Source organism: Sceloporus occidentalis, unplaced genomic scaffold (genome assembly GCF_023333645.1).
Source record: "Sceloporus occidentalis isolate IW3139 unplaced genomic scaffold, rSceOcc1.0.p SCAF_8, whole genome shotgun sequence".
Classification (NCBI taxonomy): domain Eukaryota; kingdom Metazoa; phylum Chordata; class Lepidosauria; order Squamata; family Phrynosomatidae; genus Sceloporus; species Sceloporus occidentalis.
The window spans coordinates 23,328,048-23,348,376 of record NW_028316988.1 but is presented as its reverse complement, the minus strand read 5'-3'; the positions used below and the strand labels follow the sequence as shown (position 1 = coordinate 23,348,376).

Here is a 20,329-nt window from a genome sequence, read left to right as displayed (position 1 = left end):
TCCACTTCAGTTACTGGCTTATTATTTAATCTATAAGTGAGTTTATCTAATTCCATCAATTCCATCAGGTTTATCAACCACTCTTCATTTGAGGGTATAGTTTCCCTTTTCCAGTGTTTAGGTAGAAGAATACAAGCAGCTGTCACCATATAAAGTATTAATTTCCAGTGTTCCTAAAAAAACCACTTATTTTCAGTGACTGTCATTAATTTTAATTAAATCCAAATATGCTTCCAGAATCCAGTGTGGTTAATTGTTTTCAACCCCAATTAGATGTGTGTGTCTTTATATATACAGACACAAAGGATGGTTGTGTTTATATGAGTCCAGTGGCGTCAAGGCCGGCCTCCATTTAGCCACCTTTTGGCCCGGAGTGACCGGAGAGATGAGTCACAGAGAAGAATTTCTTTCAGCGCTCGGGCTATTTATACGGAAACCAGCAACTGGGGATCACTGAGGCTTATATTCCAGGAAAAGGGAGTAAAGGCGGGTGAGTCATTCCCTCTGTGCAGCTGGAGAGCGGTTTGGGAACAAAAGGCAGAGCTGCCTCCCTGAATGAAAGGCAAGGAGACGCAGGGCTCTGTGGGACTCCTTGCCACAAGAGAGCCAGCCCCCCAGCAGCCTTTCAGAATAAGCACGGAGTTGTTGTTTTATGAAATGTTCCTCAGTGGCTCTTAAAGATGGAAGGAACGCCTCCATATTCACCGATGGCGTCCAGTAAGGGAAAGAATGGGGAATGTTTTGTATTCTGCAAAGCAGAGAGAGTGTCACTTTCCAGATTTCCATGCCAGGTTGTCACCTCTGCAGCCCAGAGGCCGCGCGTTTGGGGACCCTGTCCGTGGAATTCCTCAAGGCTTCCAAGGAACTAGTTACAAATAATGAATGCATCACTTGTACTTCATTCCCTTTCGGCCATTGTGGCTGCAGAATAACTATAAGGGGTAATGCCACTTCCTTGGCCTTTACTTTTAGGTTTACAGGTTGTTGGCCTCACTCTTTAGAGACTTTTTGTTGTGAGTGTTTGGTCTTGCAAATGAATTCTTCTTTCTCCTCCTTTCGACAATTACAAAAGAGGCAAATGTCTCTGGCTGGGGCCAGGTCACCAAACAGGCCAGCTAGGCCACCATTTGGTAGCCACGCTTCTTCGGCCTCCCCACCAACAAGACATAATATTCTTTTAAAAATGACCCTTTCAAGCAAAGGTGGCTGTTCTGCGGAATCCCCACCGAAAAAATGCAAGCTCATTCAGGGCACCATGGAAAACTGTTTCCTGCCTTGCCATTTTCAGACAGTGTGCAGAAAGAAAAGTCAAGAAAACCTTGGCCCTGGAAAAAGCCCTTTACTGAGCAAAGCAACTTTGCCAAGCCTCCCAGACGAAGGAGAAGCGCCTGAAAATCTCAAGGTGTGGGAAAGTGTTTTCCTCCCAGATAAAATAGCTCTACAGCTGCAATGCCAGATGTGACTGGCTACAATTTGCATCTTCCCCAGGTGCTACCACTTGGGGGATGATGGGAGTTGCAGCCTGGCAGCACCTAGGAAGTCAGACATCTAAGAGAGAACTCACCTTATTGGGGCCTTTCCTATGAACGACATAAAAAGCTTCCAGGACAGGGTTGGGAGGGACTTTCTTCCGCACCTTCTCCCGCAGCCCCATCTTCCTGCTCAGGGGCACAGCAACATTCCTGTGAGGGAGGACAAGAATCCTGTTAACATAAGTCCATGGCTCAGAGAGCTAAACTGTAGCCTTTCAAAGAAGCACTAGGTCTCATCCATCAAGAAATGGAGGACCTTTAACTCATTTTTATTTTTGCATGGGCTTTCCTGGTTATAAACCCATTGGACCTAAAACCCATTGAAGGAAAAAATTTAGCAGGGTACAAAATTATCATTTGTGGAGTCCCCCAAGTTGGGTCTGATCCCACAAAGTTCTTTTCACGTTCTGAACTATCATGAGAACCAAATGGCACTTTTAAGACCAGAATGCCTATTTTTATTCCAGGGTGGGCTTTCCATGGGTTTTATGGTCCAGTTCCTCAAAGGCACAGAGTAAGACATGGCAACTATCCCTACAGTGAACCAGAACACATGGGGATGCAGAAAAGCCACCTAAATGGTATTGTTGATGTCCGCCGTAAACACTTCACCCGGACTGTTCAACCACAACAAGCGTCTGTCGTCTGTCTGATAAAGACGTCTGCTCAGCAGTCGATTGTTCTCTGAAGTGGCAAAAGACAATGGGCCCCTTTTTCCCCAAGCGTTTTGTCCTGGGGAAGTGCGTTCTTTGCGGAGAAATCAGTGTGTGTCCGTACGCAAAAGTGTTACTAAACTCAGTCTAGGGACACCCACCGTGCCCTAAGAAAGGATGATCTCAAGCCAAATCAACGATACGAATTTTTTCCTTAGGATCTGTGCTTTCTTTCTCCCCAGTGTGTTTTTAATCCTGTCTTGGGGTACTTTTTGAGCCATCAGTGCTCCATCTCCAAATGTCATTTGATGTTGTTTTTCCTTCCAAAGGCTTCTGTAGTTTTCCTTCTCAATTTTTTCTTTTTTTACTTAACCCCCCCCCCCCCCCCCAATAGAGTAAGAGTGGCAAGGTATAGCAGTTTGAGTGATGGACTAGGAATCTAGGAGACCCAGTTTTGAATCCCCGCTCAGCCAAAGCACAGAGGAAAGCCACGATGACAACCTTCCTCCAAATAAATCAAACCTAGAGAAGCCTAGAAAACAGCTAACATAAATCAGTATTAGCCTCAAGAAACACAACAACACGTTTTGGTTTAGGTGTGAGCATCCGTGTGTGAAATGGGTGCTCTTGCAGGAGAATTTGTGACTCAGAAGGAGGGATGTGGCCTATCCAAATAACACTAATTTATTTTTGAATTAAAAATGTGTAAGAATGTAGGGGGGGGGGGGCGACAGAAGGAGATCCTGAAGACTGCAAAGTGGAAAGGCATCCAGAAACGGGCAGAATGGGTCAGAAATCCTGCCCCAAAATCATGCTGCATTTAAAACCAAACCAAACCTTGGGGTACAGGGGAATTAATGGGGTCCACATCTTGCCCGCCACTACAGCAGAGCATAGAAAGTTTCCTCTTGCTCTTCCAGCTCCCTGATGGATTGGTTTTGTTGTTGTTGTTGTTGTTGCTTAATTAATCCGGGTTTCTCTCCTGTGCAAAGAATTCTTGGCAACATTTGCGGATTGCTCACCAGGAAAATATGTCCTCTTTCTGCGTGTGCATTTTTTCCCTCTCTCTCTCTCCTCCTTTCTTTTTCTGTCTCTTTCTTTTGGAATGACAAACAGTGAGCAACTGCAGTTGGCACTTCATGGCGAACACTTGATGGCACGGCTGGGAACTGTCTCTGGGGCTGCATACGCACTGCAGAAATAATGCAGCCTGACACGGCTTTAACTGCTGTGGCTCCATCCTGTAGAATCCTAAGATTTATAGTCAGTTGTGGCGCCAGAGCTCTGAGACAGAGAAGGTGAAATGGATCACTAAACTACAAATCCCAGAATCCCATAGCATTGCACCGTGGCAGTTAACGTGGTGTCAAACTGCATTGTTTCTGCAGTGCAGTTGCAGCCTAGGTCTCAGGGCACCCATCGCCTTTTCCTAGGCATGGGCAGAGGTATCGGGTGCCCTCCTTCTGACTTTAATGAAAAGGGCCCCGGGTGCAAATCCAGGACATTTTTCTGCATCCAAACACTTTGGGGATACATCTTGCGGGGCAAGGAAATTTGCTCCCACAACTATTGAAAACATTTACAGGTTTCTTTTGGGCTTTTTGCTTCTTGGTTTGCAGCTCACCTTTCGAAGACAAACCGGATGGCGACCAGAAGGAGGGCGAGGGGAACGCTGAGGAGGAGGTGCCGGGGCTGCGGGTACCGGATTTCTTCCGTCTCCTTCATGTCCTCCCAGGTGATCCCCGGTGGCAGCCAATATTCATGACACCAAAGCCATTCATTCAGTGGAAGAGCCATCCTGGAGGAAGAGGACAGAAAAGAAATCTTAGGGGGAAAGGTGATAAAATGAGGTGGGTAGAGCTGAAATGGATGGAGCTGCAGCTGACTATTAAGCCCCCAAAACTACAGCAGACCCACTCAGTTAATGTGTCAGCCGAGTGTTTAAGAATTGATTCAATGCTTGACTTCAAGACGTTATTTCAAATGTTCAATGGAAATCTACCTTCTTGTAACTTTAACCCTTAGACCTGGTCCCACTTCTGGGGCAGCAGAGGATAACCTGTCCCCTGTTCTCCGGGGCAATCCTTGAGGGGTTTAAGGAGGGCAACCGTGTCACCCTTCTGTCTTCTCTTCACCAAACTGAACAGGCCCAGCTCCTTCAACCTTTCCCCCTAGGTTTTGTTCTCCACACCTCTTATCACCCTTCTCTGCTCTTCCTTCACAGCCAATTTGCCCATGGGCCCTTTTTCTCCTGCCCCACAGCCTAAACTGAGTCTATCAGGAAAAACCAGAATTGTGCAAAATGCAATCCAAAGAGACTTCTTGCAGTTATGTACCCTAATTTCAGCCCGTAGAAGGAAAAATCCAGGAATGCACAAAATTAAATATAAGGAAGTTTCTCAGTGAAACTGTGCATCCCTTTTCCCAGCCTCAGAAAGCCCCGTGATAAGATTGCCTTAGGGTCCCCAGAAGTTGGAAACAACTCGAAGGCACACAACAACACCATTCCAGCACAAATCCAGAGCTGCCCAGCATTGTGTATGAAGAGGCTTTTTGAGAGAGTGCATCCCTGTTCCACCTGAGAGAAGGATGTAATGGTCTGGCCCAGACTTGCTGCCGCGTCTGTGCAGCCTTACCCTCTAGCAATTCCTTCACCCCAATAGCTGCGTTTCACAAGAACAAAAGCTCTGGCGCATGCCTTGGCAAGGCGTACCCTTTCATTTGCCGTAACAAATGCCATCTATAGCCAACAGGCACAAGGGATCTAACTTAGCAATAATACAGGTGCCAGCAGTACAATGCTGGAGACATTATTATTGTTGTTGTTGTTGTTGTTATTATTATTATTATTATTATCAGATAGGTTGCAAACGCACCCTAGAAGTCAGATCTCCCAAGTCCTAACCCAATGCTCTAACCACTGCACCACATTTCTCCAAGTGTAGAGGTATCAGGTGCCCTTCTTCTTATACCTGCAACCCTACTCAGAGAGGCATCATTGTGTCGTGGTTTGAGCATTGGACTATGACTCTGAAGGCCAAGGTTCAAATCCAAGTCGCACTCTCAGCCTCAGAGAATGGCAATGGCAACCCTCTTCTGAAGAAACTTGCCAAAAACAAAACAAACCCAGGACAGATTAGGGTCGCCATAAGTTGGAAGTGATTTGAAGGCCCACAACAACAACAACAACAACCCTACCCATCCAATGTGATCCCAGAATATCTGGAAAAGACTACCTCTGAGCATGGCCAGAATGGGCAATTTGTTCTTCTACCTCTCTTTCAGGCTGGAACCGGTGCGTCTCAGAGGGACCAAGGAGCAGCTGCGCAACTCACCAGCTGAGGATGCTCTGGAAATGTACTTCTGCAGGATGAGGGACGCTCTGTGAAGCTCAGAGGAGGAGCGGGGACATTTTCAAGTGTAGGTGAACCCTCATGTTTTGGGGGCTGGGATGGGGCAGCCAAGCGCCTCTTTGCAGGCCGAAAAGGAAAGTCTGTCCTTGGCTGTGGTTCGGGGGAAGCCCAGAGAGGCTGGGACTGTGGTGCGACCAGCTGGGGAGAAGGCCGTCCCTCTCCAAAGGGAAGGAGATCAGGTTTCATTTGCCTCTTCCCTTTGAGGTGGATTTCCAAGGCTTGAGTCACCCTTCCTGGCCGAGATCCACATTTCCAGCTTTGCTTTGGGACCGTGCGCACAGCGGGAGCTATGGCTGGCACCCAGAGCCACAGCTCCCTTTGGCCGCCAAAAGCCTGCAGCCTCCAGTGGCCCTTTGCGGCTTTGGCAGCCCACATTCCCATCCACGATTTGGGGACCTATCTATGGGTTGCCACCCCTATTTTATACACCGGGTTCTCTGGCTCAGATTGAGGTGGCTGGGGAAAGCTGCACCCCAACAAACACAAATGCTGGGGAAGGCCTTCTGGGCTGTAGTGCCTAGTCTCCATCCCTATTGGGGCCAGGATACCTCCATCTTTGGTGTCCTGCTACCAGCAAGAGAAAACTTTTGTCGAAAAATTAGCAATCTTTTAGGAACTGGCTTCAATAGCCCCTTCTCTGCTCTCTTTTTGCTGTCGGGCAAAGCCTTTCTTACTTAAACAGGCCTTGAACTGCTTGGTTGGGAAAGAAGGATCTCCTACAGCGCTTTATAAATAAATCTTAAGAATAACAATAGATGTACAATGGGGAACTAAATAAACAGCTCTTGCTGTCTAGCACCGTTCATCCTCCTATTAAGAAAGCCAGTATCACTGTACCAAAAGAAGCCCCCCTCATCCCAGCTTGACCCCTGCCTGGGAAGGCCATGGGAGTCAGCGCAAGCCCTCCCTGTTTCTCTGGCGCTCAGAGGTAGACTGCCTTTGCAAATGGAGGTGCCATCTCTGTGGGGTGAGGAAGAAGAAGGCAGCCTCAAGGCGGGGAGCCTGCATGACGGAGCCACTCGATCCCAGGCCAAGCTGCAGAAAAGGGAGGCGGGAGGCAGGAGGGGGAAGAGGCACAGAAAAGAGCTTGGATTGTCTGGAAGCTTCTGCTGGACTCTTGCCTGCATGGAATTACAATTGGTTCAGTTTCTTTTTCGTCCTTTTGAAGTGGCCTCGGAGTTAATGAGGAAACGAGAGGCTTGCCTCCAAAGGCTTAGGCACACGGATAATCCAGCAGATGCACTCCTTCTCTCCAGCTACTTTCCAAGGAATAAGGAGGTGCCCCCAGCCTGGGGTTTAGGGACCACAGCCAGACCCCCACCACCTTCCAAGGGGCTGCAGAAAATGCCACACATGCGCACACATACCCTCCAAAGGGAGATCACTGGAAGCTTATTTCTCACATTGAAAAATGGGCATTTTTAGGGTGTTATACAGTGCAGGGGCACCACAACAGTTTTACGCAGCAGGTTGTCACTCCTAAAGGCTTCTAAATGGGGAGAGTCATGTTTTTCTGCTGGCTTTTTGTGAGGTTTCTCACTCCAGCCAATTTGAGGACCAGCACAGTATCTTAAAAGAAAAATCCCTTTCCACAGTCCAAGATTGTTGCCCCATGTTCAGCACTACACAATTTTGCAGTCAAAGCATCAGGGCAGTGGCTTCATCTTCATCCATCCTTCCCTTTTCCTCACTTCTCCTAGTGATGCACCCCAACCTCAGCTGTTAGAAAGATGGGGATCATCTCATGACATCAACCGGGGTTCCTTGAGTCTCCTCTGTCTTTTGGGGTCATCTCTAGGCAGGAAACAATCATACAAATTCTCCAGTTTTGGGGAAAGAGGAAAGGGCTCAGTGAAGAGAGCTACAGTTCCCAAGAGATCCTTTGTTGCTACAATGAGCAATCCCTTCTCAATGGTGTGTATGTATGCATTTCCTTCATTAGCTCCCTCTTTCCCACCCATTTGTTGGGGTGCCAGGGCTCACCCTCCTTTCTGCTCCGCATCCACCTTCTGTCTAGAAAGAACTACATTAGATTAAATACTATTCATCTCATTAGATGACATGTTCCTTATCCCATTTCTCTCTTTCTCTCTCTGTGTATTTGAATGGCAAGTTGTGAGCAGCTGTGGCACTTAGCGCACAGCCTTTAATGCCATCCCCAGGGGCCGTCCCTTGGTCTTAGGTTTTGGCCTGAAAACCAGAGGAATGAGATGACCCTCAGCTGGCAACCCTGAATGTCACTGAGGTGCAATGACCAGTGGAAGTGAGTGCAGACTATTTTTACATTTCTCTTGTATGTGAGAGTTGGGTTTTCAGTTGTGCTTTTAGGAGGGCTCTTTATAGTGTGATTTCTGGGTTGCATTTGCTTCTACTGTATTTTCTGTTTTATTTTATTCAGGACTTTAAAATTTGAAACCCAAATGCTGCAACACAACTGCACTGCGCAGGCAGAAAACCCCTTGGAAGTTTGGGGGCAGCACCTCTGTGTCCGGATTCACCTATATTTTGTAATAAGGTCCAAAATCTGTCTTTCCTCCGGCAGGTAAAGATCCTCTTATTTGGTTTTTAGTATTTTGTGGCCACACTTTCAATGAGTGTAGGATCTCTAGTTTATTAAGTTTTAAACATCTTTTAAATGCTGGTTTTAACTTCCATTTACAAACAGGAGTTCAGTTTCATTTGCATTTTAACTTTAGTATAAAAGGTTTCTTGAACTGTATTAAAAGGGTTCGAATCCTGACCTGTAAACCCACTGGGTGAGCTTGAACATGGCTTGACCATGTAAATCCACAAGTCACACTCTCTCAGCCTCAGAGGAAGGCAATGGCAAACCTCCTCTGAACAAATCTTGCCAAGAAAACCCAGGATAGGTTCACGTTGGGGTTGCCATAAGTCGGAAACAACTTGAAGGCACGCAACAGTAACAGCTTGAATACTAGGATGGGAGAAAGGTGGGTTATAAAGCGCTTGCTTGCTTGCTTAATTATTGTTTTCAAAAGATATATTGGGACTCAAACTGTGATGGTGTTTGCAATATTCAATTGTTGTTGGCATCACAGAACCCAGAGAGAAGTACAAAATTAGCGCCATGTTGCCAATGTTGTGCTCGGTGGGTTTTCACAGGTTTGATTCAGAAGAAGACCAACTTCCTTTCTCAAAGGTCCTCGGTTCAAAATCCCCGCCTGAAACCCCAGAGAGCTGACCATACTGCCCCAGATGGACTCCAGGCAATGGCATCTATATCCCATGAAGAAAAAGAGGAGTCCTGACCACCCACCCCTTGCAATTCGACTGCAGCTCCCATCATCCCTCAGCCAAAGGGTTATGCTGGCTCCTGTGAGATACGCAAGCCCTGCCGTGGAGGAGCAGAGCCACCATTTTCCATGCCAAAGAGATGCAGGCACCCCACCCTGGATCATGTGAGTTCCCTGGTATCGGAAAGGAAGCTGTCGGGTGATCACAACTGTTGGCCTCAGAAATGCCGCACCAGCAAGATTCTCAGTCTCAGAGATGAAGGAGGAAGCTGGAGGCAACAGCATGCCAGATAATATGGCTGGATCCTTCCCTCCCCTTTGGCTCTTCCCCAGGAGACAAGCAAGGCAGTGTTCCCATCATTCTTAACCTGAAAAACACAACTAAGCATCACGCCTTCCTTCCTTCTCTCCTTCAGCGATCACCAGAGAATCGTTCCTAGTCATCTCACTGCACCTTATCTATCTTACTACGTTATATTTACATCCATCAGGGTCGGGAACAAGGCAGCCCATCTCCAGAAGTTGTTCAACTGCAACATCCATCGTCCCTGTCTGTGCTGATGGGACTTGCAGTCCTGCAGCCTCTGGAGGGCGGCACATGATTCACGCCCCAAAGATTAAACCTGGCTGGCAAACTGGAGTTCTCTAAGGCATCAGAATGGCCAAAAACTATTAGAGAATATAACAAAGAGCAGTTGTTTTGCTATGTAAAATCTCAAAAAAGCGTAAATGAAGAAAGCTAGTTGTAATAAGCAGAACTCTACATTTATTTTTAAAAGGCTCAGCTTAATGAATCTGACAAAATGTTTCCCCTGACTGTGTCATTTTCACCAAAAACCCAAAAGGAAGGCAGTAGGGGGAGTGGAGGAAATTAAATATACTGTATATTCCAAGAAAAGAGGAACCGTGGTGGCAGAGCAATGAGAGAGAACGAAACCCAAGCTGTCTGTTTGTGGGACACCTGTTTTCAGCATCTGTGATGACTGGGGATGATGGAGGCTGTGGTCCAACACACTAGAAAGCACTGGACGCTTTGTTTCAGAGGAAGGAACTGGCAAAACCACCTTCGAGGATTCCTGGCCTAAGCAAACCTTAATACATTCATGGGATTCCCTAAATTAACAGGCGACTTGAAGGCGCATACAGACACACACAATCTGATCTTGGAAGCTAGGCAGGGTCAGCCCTGGTTGGTACTTGGATGGAGACTGCCAACAAATACTCAGAGAAAGAAACTGGTGAAATCACTGCCCAAGAGAACCAGGCAACTTGAAGGCACAGCCACACATGAAGCAGAAGGAATAGTCCAAGGCAAAGATAACAAAAAGGAGATAAGCTTGAATGGAGACCGGTAGGTGCAAAAGAAAAGCCAGAAAATGCAGCGAGACACATCCGAAGAGCCACTGTGAACCAGCCCAAAGGCAGCCTGTCCCATAATGGCCAAACTAGTTGCCTCAGACTGGCCAGAAATGAAGGCAACTGGCCCCACCATTTGACTTCTGGGGCAGGAGGCAATGCATAGCCACCCGGACCAACAGCTTTTGTTCGGTCCCAGAACCTTGCACATATCTCTGCAGCCCTCTTTTGAAGCTGCTGTATGACAGCCGCCATTGCTGCATCCACAAGCTCAGCATGAGTCAACAGTGCAATTCAGCAGCCAAGAAGCCAAGATGGTCCTAGGTGGCAGGGAACAGGAGCATCGTGTCAGACCTCTCCTGGAAAACTGTGCTCAGCTCTGGGAACTATAATTCCAGAAGGGTTGTGGTTGTTGTCGTGTGCCTTCGAGTCCTTGCAAAACAGCACTCTGACAGGAAGCTGTGTTTTGTGAGTGGGGCTATGCTGCCGGCTCAGAAGCTCTGTCCCACACCCCTTAATGTAAAATGTCTGGGTTCAGCAGCGCCTTGTGGCTCCTCTCTTGCCCCATGGGTTCAAGGCAAGGAGACCGGGGACACCGAGGTTGGCTGTGGGTCAAACCAGTGACCCATCCGGAAGGCAGAACGTGGAGGGTGCAATCCAAAAAAACATGACACCCGGATCGAAACTCCACTTTGAAGCCGGGAAACATACAATGCAGAGTGTTGCCTGGGGCCAGACCCCATTCTTTGCAGGATCCATGAATCGGAATAGAAGAAATTACAATCCAAATTGGTAACCAAAAAAAGAAAAGGCCCCTTAATTACATTAATGTATTCATTTAAACCAAAGCAATCCCGGACCTTGAGATGTCAGCATGGATTTATTCACAACTCATTACGGGTTTCATTAAGTGCATGGCAGGGTGTGTGCAGGAGGCAACCGGTTTAGCTGTTCCCGGCAGGTCCTTTCCTCAGAGCCTCCTTCTCCTGGGGGTTTGACCAGGCCAGTTTTTGCCCTGGAATGGTCCCTCCAGGGCTGGGGCTGGACAGGGTTTGGCTCACGACAATGTACAAGTCCCGGGTGCGATGAAGTGGGTTAAAGGCTTTGCAGGTTAGCCTTCTCAGCAACTGAGAAGAACATTTGTTACTCTGAAGAATCACAAAGGAGCCATATTACCACATTTCCACATGTCTATAAAATTGGATTTAGTGGGACTTGAGCATCTCCAGGGAGGTCCTGGAACCAAAACCTGGTGGATACTAAGGGACCTCTGTATTACAGTATTAAAACACACCACTCATTTACAACACATGATTAAAAGAGAGTAGTCGTCTGGGAGACCAGGGTTCGAATCCTCTTTCTTTGGCTACGGAAACCCAGTGGGTGGCCTTGGGCAAGTCACACACTCTCAGCCTCATGACAGGGTCACTTTGGGGGTCCCCATAAATGGGAAACAACTTGAGGGCACACAACAAGAGAGGCATGTAAAATAGATTTAGACAGATCTAAACTTGACAACCGTGTTTGTGTGGTTTGGTGGTTTGGTGTTCTTCTGCCTGCATGGATTTCTTCTTGCCGAAAATACACTGAACAAGGAAGAGAAACCAGGAAACATCTGTGACTCAGGAGAAGGGCTAGAACCAAACAGCCTCCCTTCAGCATTTCAAGGATTCCTTGTCTCCTTTGCAGCTTTGGAAAGAAAGCAAAGCCATCTAAGGTTTCTTTGGGAGACTTTTTTGCAAAGGGGATGGATTAATTTCCCAATTCTGCTCAAACTACAAAGCGAGAGAACTTTGCAGCTGCGCTCGGTGTTTAAAAATAAACCCGGCCCGTGGCCCGTGGCTCTGCCGGGGTGACAAGCTGGCCGCCTTCTCTCTCTCTCTCTCTCTCTCTCTGCCCGGGAAATACATACGCAACAAAGCTTCGCCCGCCCCCAGATCTATTTTTGCCAGACAATCTGCTTTGCCAGCCACCATTTAAGACCCAGAGAGGCTCTCCAAGAGCATATGGAGCACAATGCGGATTAAGAGGCTTTAAGCGAATCTAGGCTCCTGGCTGGCTGGCCGTGTGTCCCTTGCAAGAAGCGCACGGTGTTTAATCTCAGCTGGCCAGGACAGGCTCCCACCAGAAGGGAGACAATGCAACAACCCTGTGGGTGGAAGAAAACACACACACACACACAAACCTTGTCTTATACTTGGGGGGACATCCGTGCCCCACTTTCCAAAGGCCTAGCCTCTCTCTGCCCCCCCCCCCCAATGCATCTGTTTCTTTCTTGGGTGGGCCATATGCAGCACCCAAGGCAATTTTTATGCTTCTTAAGATCTCAGAGGTGGAAGGGCCCCAAGGGACATCAACCCCTTGCCAAGCAGAAGCACCAACCTGTTTAAAGACCGCCAAAGAAAGTGAACCCATTGCCTTCCAAGAAAGCCCATCCTCCACCATCAAACAGTTTTTAAAGTTCTTCTTAATGTTTAGGTGGGATTTCTTGTACATTGGATCCATCGGTTCATGTTCTAGTCTCTGGAGCTGCAGGAAACAAGCTCCATCTTCTCCATGACATCCCTTCAGGTATTTAAAGTTGGCCATCTCTCCATCTTCTCCAAATTCAACATATCCATTCATTCTTCATAAGGCCTGGTTTCTAGACCTTCCACCATTTTGGCATCCTTCTCTGGACCCATTCCAGCTTATCAACATCCTTCTTGAATTATGTGCCCAGATCTGGGCTCAGGGTTATTCCAAGGGAGGCCTGACAGAAGCAGAACAGAGGAGTATTACCACTTCCCTTTCTCTGGACACGATCCCCCTGTTGACGCAGCCCAGAATCGCATTGGCCTTTTTGGCCGCTGCATCACGCTTGAACCTCCCCAGAAAGCCCCTTTTCATGAAAAGGGTGAAGTGCCTCTCCCAGCAACCTCTGCGAGTGGCAATTTGAAACAGGCTGCAGGGATAGTAATAATTTGAACGAGGCACCTGTTATCCAAAGGGGACTTCCTGCTGCCTTTGTTTGGGGTCCTTGTGTAGGGAAGAGAGGCCTACTGAGCCTCAGCCCTGGGAATCTGGCTGGTTCTCCGGGGTTTGAGGCAGGGTCTGTGTGTGTCTTGTTTATTTCATTTAGCAAACCAGGTTGCTGTCGGTCCAGAGATGACCGACACTGAACAGAAAAGCAGCTGTAAATCAGGGGCACAAGGATTACAGGGAGGAACCCGGCTATAGAAGGATTGATAGATTGGTTGATTGTTAAAAAGAAAGGAACCTTATGCCCACTGCCCACAGCCAGTGGCAAGTCTTGCTTTGTCATCCCTCAATCCACGGTTGCCATAAATTGGAAACAGAGTGGTGCGACAACAAGAACAACCCTAACGCCAAAGTGTCTAGAATACCAATACGTGATTGCTTCACGGCTGTTCACTTGCTTGCAACGTGGCTGGCATGACATTTCCCTTCTGGACATGCCAGGTGAGTGAAAGTGGCACCAGCCCTTTGCCCGGGGCTCATCCTGGCAATGCCAAAGCTTGCCTGCACCGGCTGTACCTTGTGTCTGGCGAAGGAGGACGACTCCCTACTGGCTGGGGAGGCATTTCCCGGGATCAAGGCGGCCTCTAATTGGCGTGGCATTGTCTCTGCCACTTCTCCCCTCTGGCAAGAAGAACCCGTCTGGAAAAACAGCAAGTTATTAGCAGACACAAATCCTTGTCATTAATCCACCTCATCCGCGAGCCATTTTGCTGAGTCCTCACTCTAAGCAGGGACCTTGCAAAAGCAATGAGCTTGCTTGGAAAACCCAAGCGACTGACAAGAGATAGTCTAGGTCTTGCTTCTAACGCATGTGTGAGCGAGGGGTATAATAGTGACAGGGCACAACAGAACTAGTGCAAGACTGCATCCACGGTGCTGGCGATGACATCTGAAGCCCTGATGGGTTTGGGACCTCCATACTTGAAGGAATGCTTCTCTCTAGATACACACAAATTGAAATCTGGCCGAGGGGTCTTCCTCTGTGTCCCACCCATGGGGCAGGGGGAGGCAAGGCATCCAAAAGACCCTGCCTCCCTCAATGAGCCAGAAAGGTTTTCCTTGTTCCCTCACTGTCCCAATTATGCATCAGAGCCTTTTAGGTGGCGGCTCCCAAGTTGTGGGACTTGGAAGTTGGCTGTCTTTCCACCAGCAACAACCTTTTTGTTTAGGCAAGCATTTGGATTTGAATACGTTGCAGAAGTTGTTGTGTGCCTTCAAATCATTTCCATTTCCGACAGCATAAGGTGAAGCTGTCATAGGGCTTTCTTGGCAAGTTTCTTCAGAGAGGGATTGCCACTGCTATCCTCTGAGGCTGAGAAAGTGTGACTTGCACGAGGATCATCCAGCGGGGACTAGTGGCTTACCTCTCAGCGTGTGTTTTCACTCTTTTGGCTTTTACTAAACCCTTCAAATTTGTTTGAAATGCTTAGTATCTTTCCTACCTTCTTAAAATTATTTATGGATCTTAATTTGCAATGAATCGTTTGCCTGATTTTACCTATCTGACGCCCGGAGGTCTCCTGATGAAAAATATTTAAATCATTGAATACATTTTGAGTCTGGTGTTGAGAGCTTAGCTCCCTTCAGCAAACTACTTCAGATTTGGGATGAGTCCTGGGTCTGCTAATAAGAGAGCGAAGAGAAGAATTAGCCCCCTTTTAAAAGCACCTGGTAATGTTTAATGTTTAATATTTAATTTTGCTGGCTGAGCTGAGCAGGCAGGATTGGTTTTTAAACTACCTGCAGCCGCACCAGGGCCAATTGTGGCTGGCTGTAAAGCAGCCCTCATGAACGGAGGAGCCTTGTGTCCCTTGTGAACAGCCTCGCACCACGCTCTGCTTTGGGTGCAACTTCTGGTTTGCAACTGGGACTGAGCGCCGTAACAAGGAAAGAGATTAAGGTTTTGAAAATGATGCTGGGATTTTGCAATGGGCAACAATTGTGAAAACAAAGCGCCTTCAGCTTTGCGTCATTTATTTGCTTTCGAGAGACTCAGGCTCATGTGGGACCCAGAAATCCTGAATTGTGAATGACTGGGTTAAAAGATTCCCCAAAAATTCTTTTGAGCCTGTGGAAACAACAGCAGAATACAAAGAGGGAAGGATACCTGGCTGTGATATTTCTTGGCTGGAGCCACTCAATGAGGTGCGAAGCGCAAGCGTTCTGCTTATGCTCAGAGGCATCTTCCTCTGGCCATGCAACCCATGAAGCTGGGTGTGAATGTCTTGCGCAGCCTGTGAATGGAGAAATGTACCAGCCACCTCCTAGCAAGCAAGTCCTGGCAAGCGGTTCTGGTTTTCCTTTTCCCTCCTTTCAAGAAAGGAAAAAGGCCAACTCAGCCCTATGTAGATAAACTCTGAATCCTGTGCCACTTGCTTGTTGTGTTAAACCTATTGAGGCTGGATTACCTTTCTCAGCACCTCTGTGCCTCCATTGCTTTTTCTGGCCAGTTTATTGCCGCAAAGGAAATATTTTTTAAAAAATGTACCGATGACAATATCTACCTTCTTAATCTGTACAATCTGAAAGCACAAGAAATGTCAGGCCGCAGGGGAAGTGCAGAAGGGATCAACTATTGTGCTGCTCCCAAATCAAGGGGAAATCAACTTTCTGCAAAATAGGGGCTACTGCTTCTGGCTGGTCCCCAGGTTGCACTACAACTCCCAAGGCTGAGGAATGCCACCCGGACAGGTTACCCCAGGTCTTTTCAGAGCTTTGCAAGTCACCAGTCAGACCCAAAACAAGGCTCAGGGTGGCCAAGAAGCCGCCGACAGAGCTGCGTCAGTCCCAGCGTTTGCATGCTTCAAGCCCACATCACCCCTAGGATGATGGGAGCTGTAGTCCAACACATTGGGCTGGTTGGTCTTCATTTTAAGAGTGCTGGGATCAGAGGAGGGTGGACAGACAGTCCCTTCTTTTGCAGGCAGAAGGTTGTGGGTGGGAGCTCTGGGAATGCAAGGCAGCCTCTTACGTTCCTATTTAAATCAGGTGGTTATTCTGAAACATGAGGGCAGGAGTCTTTCTTTGTTTTCCAGGAGAAGTGCTATTGCACTCTCTGCAAGCATGTTTCAATGCTACAGAACATTTAATATTGTTTAATTACTTAATATTGTCTGTTTTTAATTATGCATGGTGTTGTTTGTACCTTTTTTGATGCAGTCAACTGCCTTGAAGGGATAGAAACAAAGGGAGTGCTGGGCTGGCTGACAAACCCAAAGAGGCACTCCGCATTCTGGAGGGCTTTCTTTCTGCCAGGTGAAACCACTGAACCTCCTTGCTGCTTTCTGCTTGGATCAGACCTCTCCGGGAGCCAGTCGTGTCCATCCCTGGGCTCCACAGTCCAAGAAGGATATTGATAAGCTGGAACGTGTCCCGGGAAGGGCAGCCCAACGGTCAAAGGTCTGGAGAAGCCACTCAAGCCCTCTGCCAAACAGGTAAGGGAGCTGCGGGGTTTAGTTTGGAGGAGAAGAAACAGAGAACGGGGATGGGATGGAGCCATCTTTAAAAACCTGAAGGGATCTCCAGTAGAAGGCTGGTTCTGAGACTAGGATGAGAACCAGTGGATTCAAATGGCAAGAGAAGAGATTCCTCCTAAATGTTAGGAAGAGTTTCTGACTATAGAAGCTGCTTGACAGTAGAACCAGCTGCCTCTGAGGCTGGGCAACTCTCCATCTTTGGAGGCCTTTAAGCAGAGGCTGGATTGGCATCTTTCTAATGTATGGTTATTTCCCACCTCCTGGCTGTGTCCGTCTGCCATCACCCAAACCTTGCAAAAAAGGTACCAGAGTCCAGGCTTCACTAGAAACTGCTTGTATTGACCCAAATTCCCTTCCTAGCATCCCAGATGAAGCCATGCTGCAAAGGCTGAACTATCTAATTCTTAAAAGGACTTCACCCTTGCCTCAGTTGTTACTTCAGAGGGTGCATCCACACTGTAGAAATGATGCAGTTTGACACCACTTTAGCTGCCGTGGCTCTATCCCACAGAACCCTGGGATTTGTGCTTTTGTGAAGCAGTAGAAGGCTTTCTTTGGCAGGGAAGGCTAAAGGCTTTGTGAAACTACAAATCCCAGGATTGCATAGGATGGAGCTAGAGCACTTAAAAGGGTTGCCGAACTGCATTACTTCTACAGTGTAGACTCACCTGCAGTCTTCCAGTGGCATAAGGAACACAAGTTTCAAGAGGCCAAGCATTTAAGAGGAACACAGGTTGCTCAAGTGAGTGAGACTAGCCACAAAGCCAGCAAGGGAAAGCCACAAATTGGGGGAACACTTGGGAGGACTAGTCTAAAAGCCTTTCAGCACCTTCCAAAAGTTGAAACAGCAATAAAAATTCATACAATACAAAAGTCAGAATATAATCAAAGTATCAGTAGCATTCAAAACAATGTGAAGGTAAGCAAACAGTCCTGCGTGAAATAAATGACAACAATAAAAGTATGTATCTCAAACGACATACCCAGGGGTATCAATGTTAGCCATGTAGCAAAGTACAATAACATCCAAAATCCACAAAACAGGGATACCTTTATAGATCTAACCAAAATGCACCAAATACACTTTTGAAGCAGTGGAGCTTGGAAAGCTGGCAGCATTTATTGAGTGCAATTAGGTTGGTCTGATAACGGTAACCCTGTTTTGTGGATTTTGGATGTTCTAGTATTTATCTCAAGTATCCCTAGCAGCGCATGACACAATGAAACTGGTATGACGCAATGCAATTAATATGAGACGTATGGCCCTATTACGATGCTAATTATACCATAATCATCAAACTGCACCATTTAAACCAGGGAAGGGAATCTTGAAGGCCCAGTCTCCACAGGAGGTGGCATTTGAACTCCCACAGTCCAGCAAACAGGGAAAGGGAAGGGGGACGATGGGAGCTGGGTCCAACCACATCTGGAAATGGGCTATACTGTTCCTGGTGAACCAAGGGTTGTCATATTTTTGGAAGGTTAGTGCTTCTCTGCCCTTCACTGCAGGGCAAAAATAGAGGAGAACATGGCACTGTGTCTCTGCCCCACTTTTACCCCCAGGAGCAGGGTTTAAAGCCAGTTGAAAGTTCGTCTCTGGCTTTTCCTAATAATAATGATGATAAATTTTATTTTGTACCCACATCATTCCAAGGCTCGAGACAGGGTACAAAGTAGATTTAATCACACCCATCCCTTTAAACATGTGGGTTCATCCCTGTGCCCACCGTGGGCACTCCAACCAAGAGAGGCCTTTGGGGTCCAGCTTGGCACAGTCTTGCCCCTTGGAGCCACCCACCCACCCAAAAACCAATCCCAAGGGCAGCCTGCTTCCAGGGATCCCAAAGTAAAAGCACTGAAGCTTTGGCAAAACAGGAGAGTTGGCAAAGCAGCCCTGTTGCAGCCGGGTCACCAAGCGCTGTGGGCAGATGCCAAGTGAGTGAGAGGCGCTTCCGTCTCTCTCTGTCTTCCCCCAAAGCTGGCTGTCTTTGTGCCTTCTCTCTGCAGGGCCCTCTTTGCCCAAGGCAGGCGGCTGGGACAGCTGGGCACCCTGGAACCCATGCCACTCTCTCTGGCCAGCCGGTCCCTGACCCCTCTGGAGGGGTCCATGCCAGCTGCCACAAAGCTTCAAATGTGGGGCTCTGATCCATCCTAAATGTGGGACCATCTAGTCTCCTTCTGAGCCTCACCCTTCTCTCTTCTGCCAAGCTCTCTCTTCAGTGCCCTTCCTACCACAGACAGAGCCCCGCTTTGCCTTCTTCTTGGCCTTCCCTCCCAGGCATCCTTGGCCTTGCCAGTTGGGACTGTCCGGATGGCTTCTGGGGACCCCCACCTGCCCTCCTCTTTCCCAAACCCCCCAGGGCCCAGGGGAGGAGCCACTCCACCGGCCCCTTCTCCCCATTGGGTGCCCTCCTGGTCTGGTGCCAAGCTCCCTTCCTCTCTGCCAGGGACCTGTTGCCCATCCCCAGCCACATAAATGCACAAACACAGAGACACAGCTCTGAAAACACAGCCAAGGAGGGTGTAGAGGGTGCCCCTCTCATGCCATGCCCAGCAATGACCCCTTTCCTCCCCCCCTTGCCAGCCTGGCACAGCTTTTGGGGCAGAGGGTTGGCATCCCATCAGAGGAGAGGAGAGACCCTCCTGAAACCTGGGGCTGAGAGACAGAAGGCAAGAGGGCGAGGATGACCCACCAAGCCCCCCCCCCCCCCACAATCCCTTGCCCCACTCCGCCCAGGCGCCCCTTCCCTAAGGCTGTTCCCAGGCTGGCACCATTTTGTGCCCATCAGCAACAAGCTGTCCTCCTTCCCTGCCCCTTCTCTGCCCAGAGAGCCTTCCCCTTGGCATAGAGGGGGGCGATAGGGGTCCCTGGCATTCCTGGGGGGCAGAGGGTGGGCTTCAGGGGCACATGCCGGCAGCCCCTTCCTTCCTTGCCCAGGTTGGCAGATGCCCAGAGCCTTGATGGGAAGGAAGCAGAGGGCTGCAAGGCCAAGGAAGGGGTCCCTCCTCCAGCCCCCCTCCAGCCCCCTCCTCCTGATCCAGAGTCAGACCTGTTTCCAACAGAAGCAGCTGAAGCAGCCTTTGCCGAAGCTCCTGGTTGGCAGAATGAAGAAGGAGGGAAGGAAGGAAAGCAGGAGGAGGAGGAGGAGGCGGGAGGAGGAGGAGTCCCAAAGAGGCGGAGAGAACAGCCAGCCAGGCAGACCTCCCTCCCTCCAGTCCCAGGGATGATGATGATGAAGGCCAGGGTGCCTCTGAGCAAGTACAGAGGGCCAGGGAGCCTCAAGAGGGGGGTGGCTCCAAAGCTATGCACTTTTTACATATCTCTTTATATCGGTATCTTTTGTGTGGATTTGCAGGCTCCACTCCCTGCTCTTCAGCCCCAGAGGCGCCCCAGAATCACCCGCCTAAAGGCCAGGAAGCATGCTCCAGGTTGGTCCGACACCAAAGTGCTATAAAACCCCAAATCCACCCAGCAGCGGCACCTTGGTTAGGCCATCCCAAAAGGCACAGAATCCGTGATGCAAGCTTTTGTTCGAAGCGTAGCGTAGCGGTTTGAATGTTGGACTCCCAACTCTGGAGACCAGGGTTCGAATCCCAACTCGGTCATGGAAACCCACTGGGTGA

The 20,329-nt window shown here is 48.6% G+C and overlaps 1 protein-coding gene across 4 annotated transcripts in view; it reads right to left on the bottom strand.

Annotated features, from left to right (window-relative positions):
• The window catches only part of CERS4 (ceramide synthase 4), a 28,791-nt gene extending 8,981 nt beyond the window's left edge, over positions 1–19,810 (bottom strand). The window contains exons 1-3 of one of the 4 annotated variants that reach the window (XM_089535374.1): positions 19,756–19,810; positions 3,810–3,983; positions 1,565–1,682 (exon numbers count right to left, since the gene is read on the bottom strand). In XM_089535374.1, coding sequence (XP_089391500.1) covers positions 1,565–1,682; positions 3,810–3,982 — 291 coding nt within the window. In that variant the 5' untranslated portion in view covers position 3,983; positions 19,756–19,810. Of the gene's footprint in view, positions 1–1,564; positions 1,683–3,809; positions 3,984–5,520; positions 5,818–12,590; positions 13,214–19,755 lie in introns of those variants that run through there. The other 3 variants (XM_089535373.1, XM_089535378.1, XM_089535375.1) reach the window with 3 other exon arrangements.
• Between the last annotated feature and the right edge of the window lie 519 nt (positions 19,811–20,329).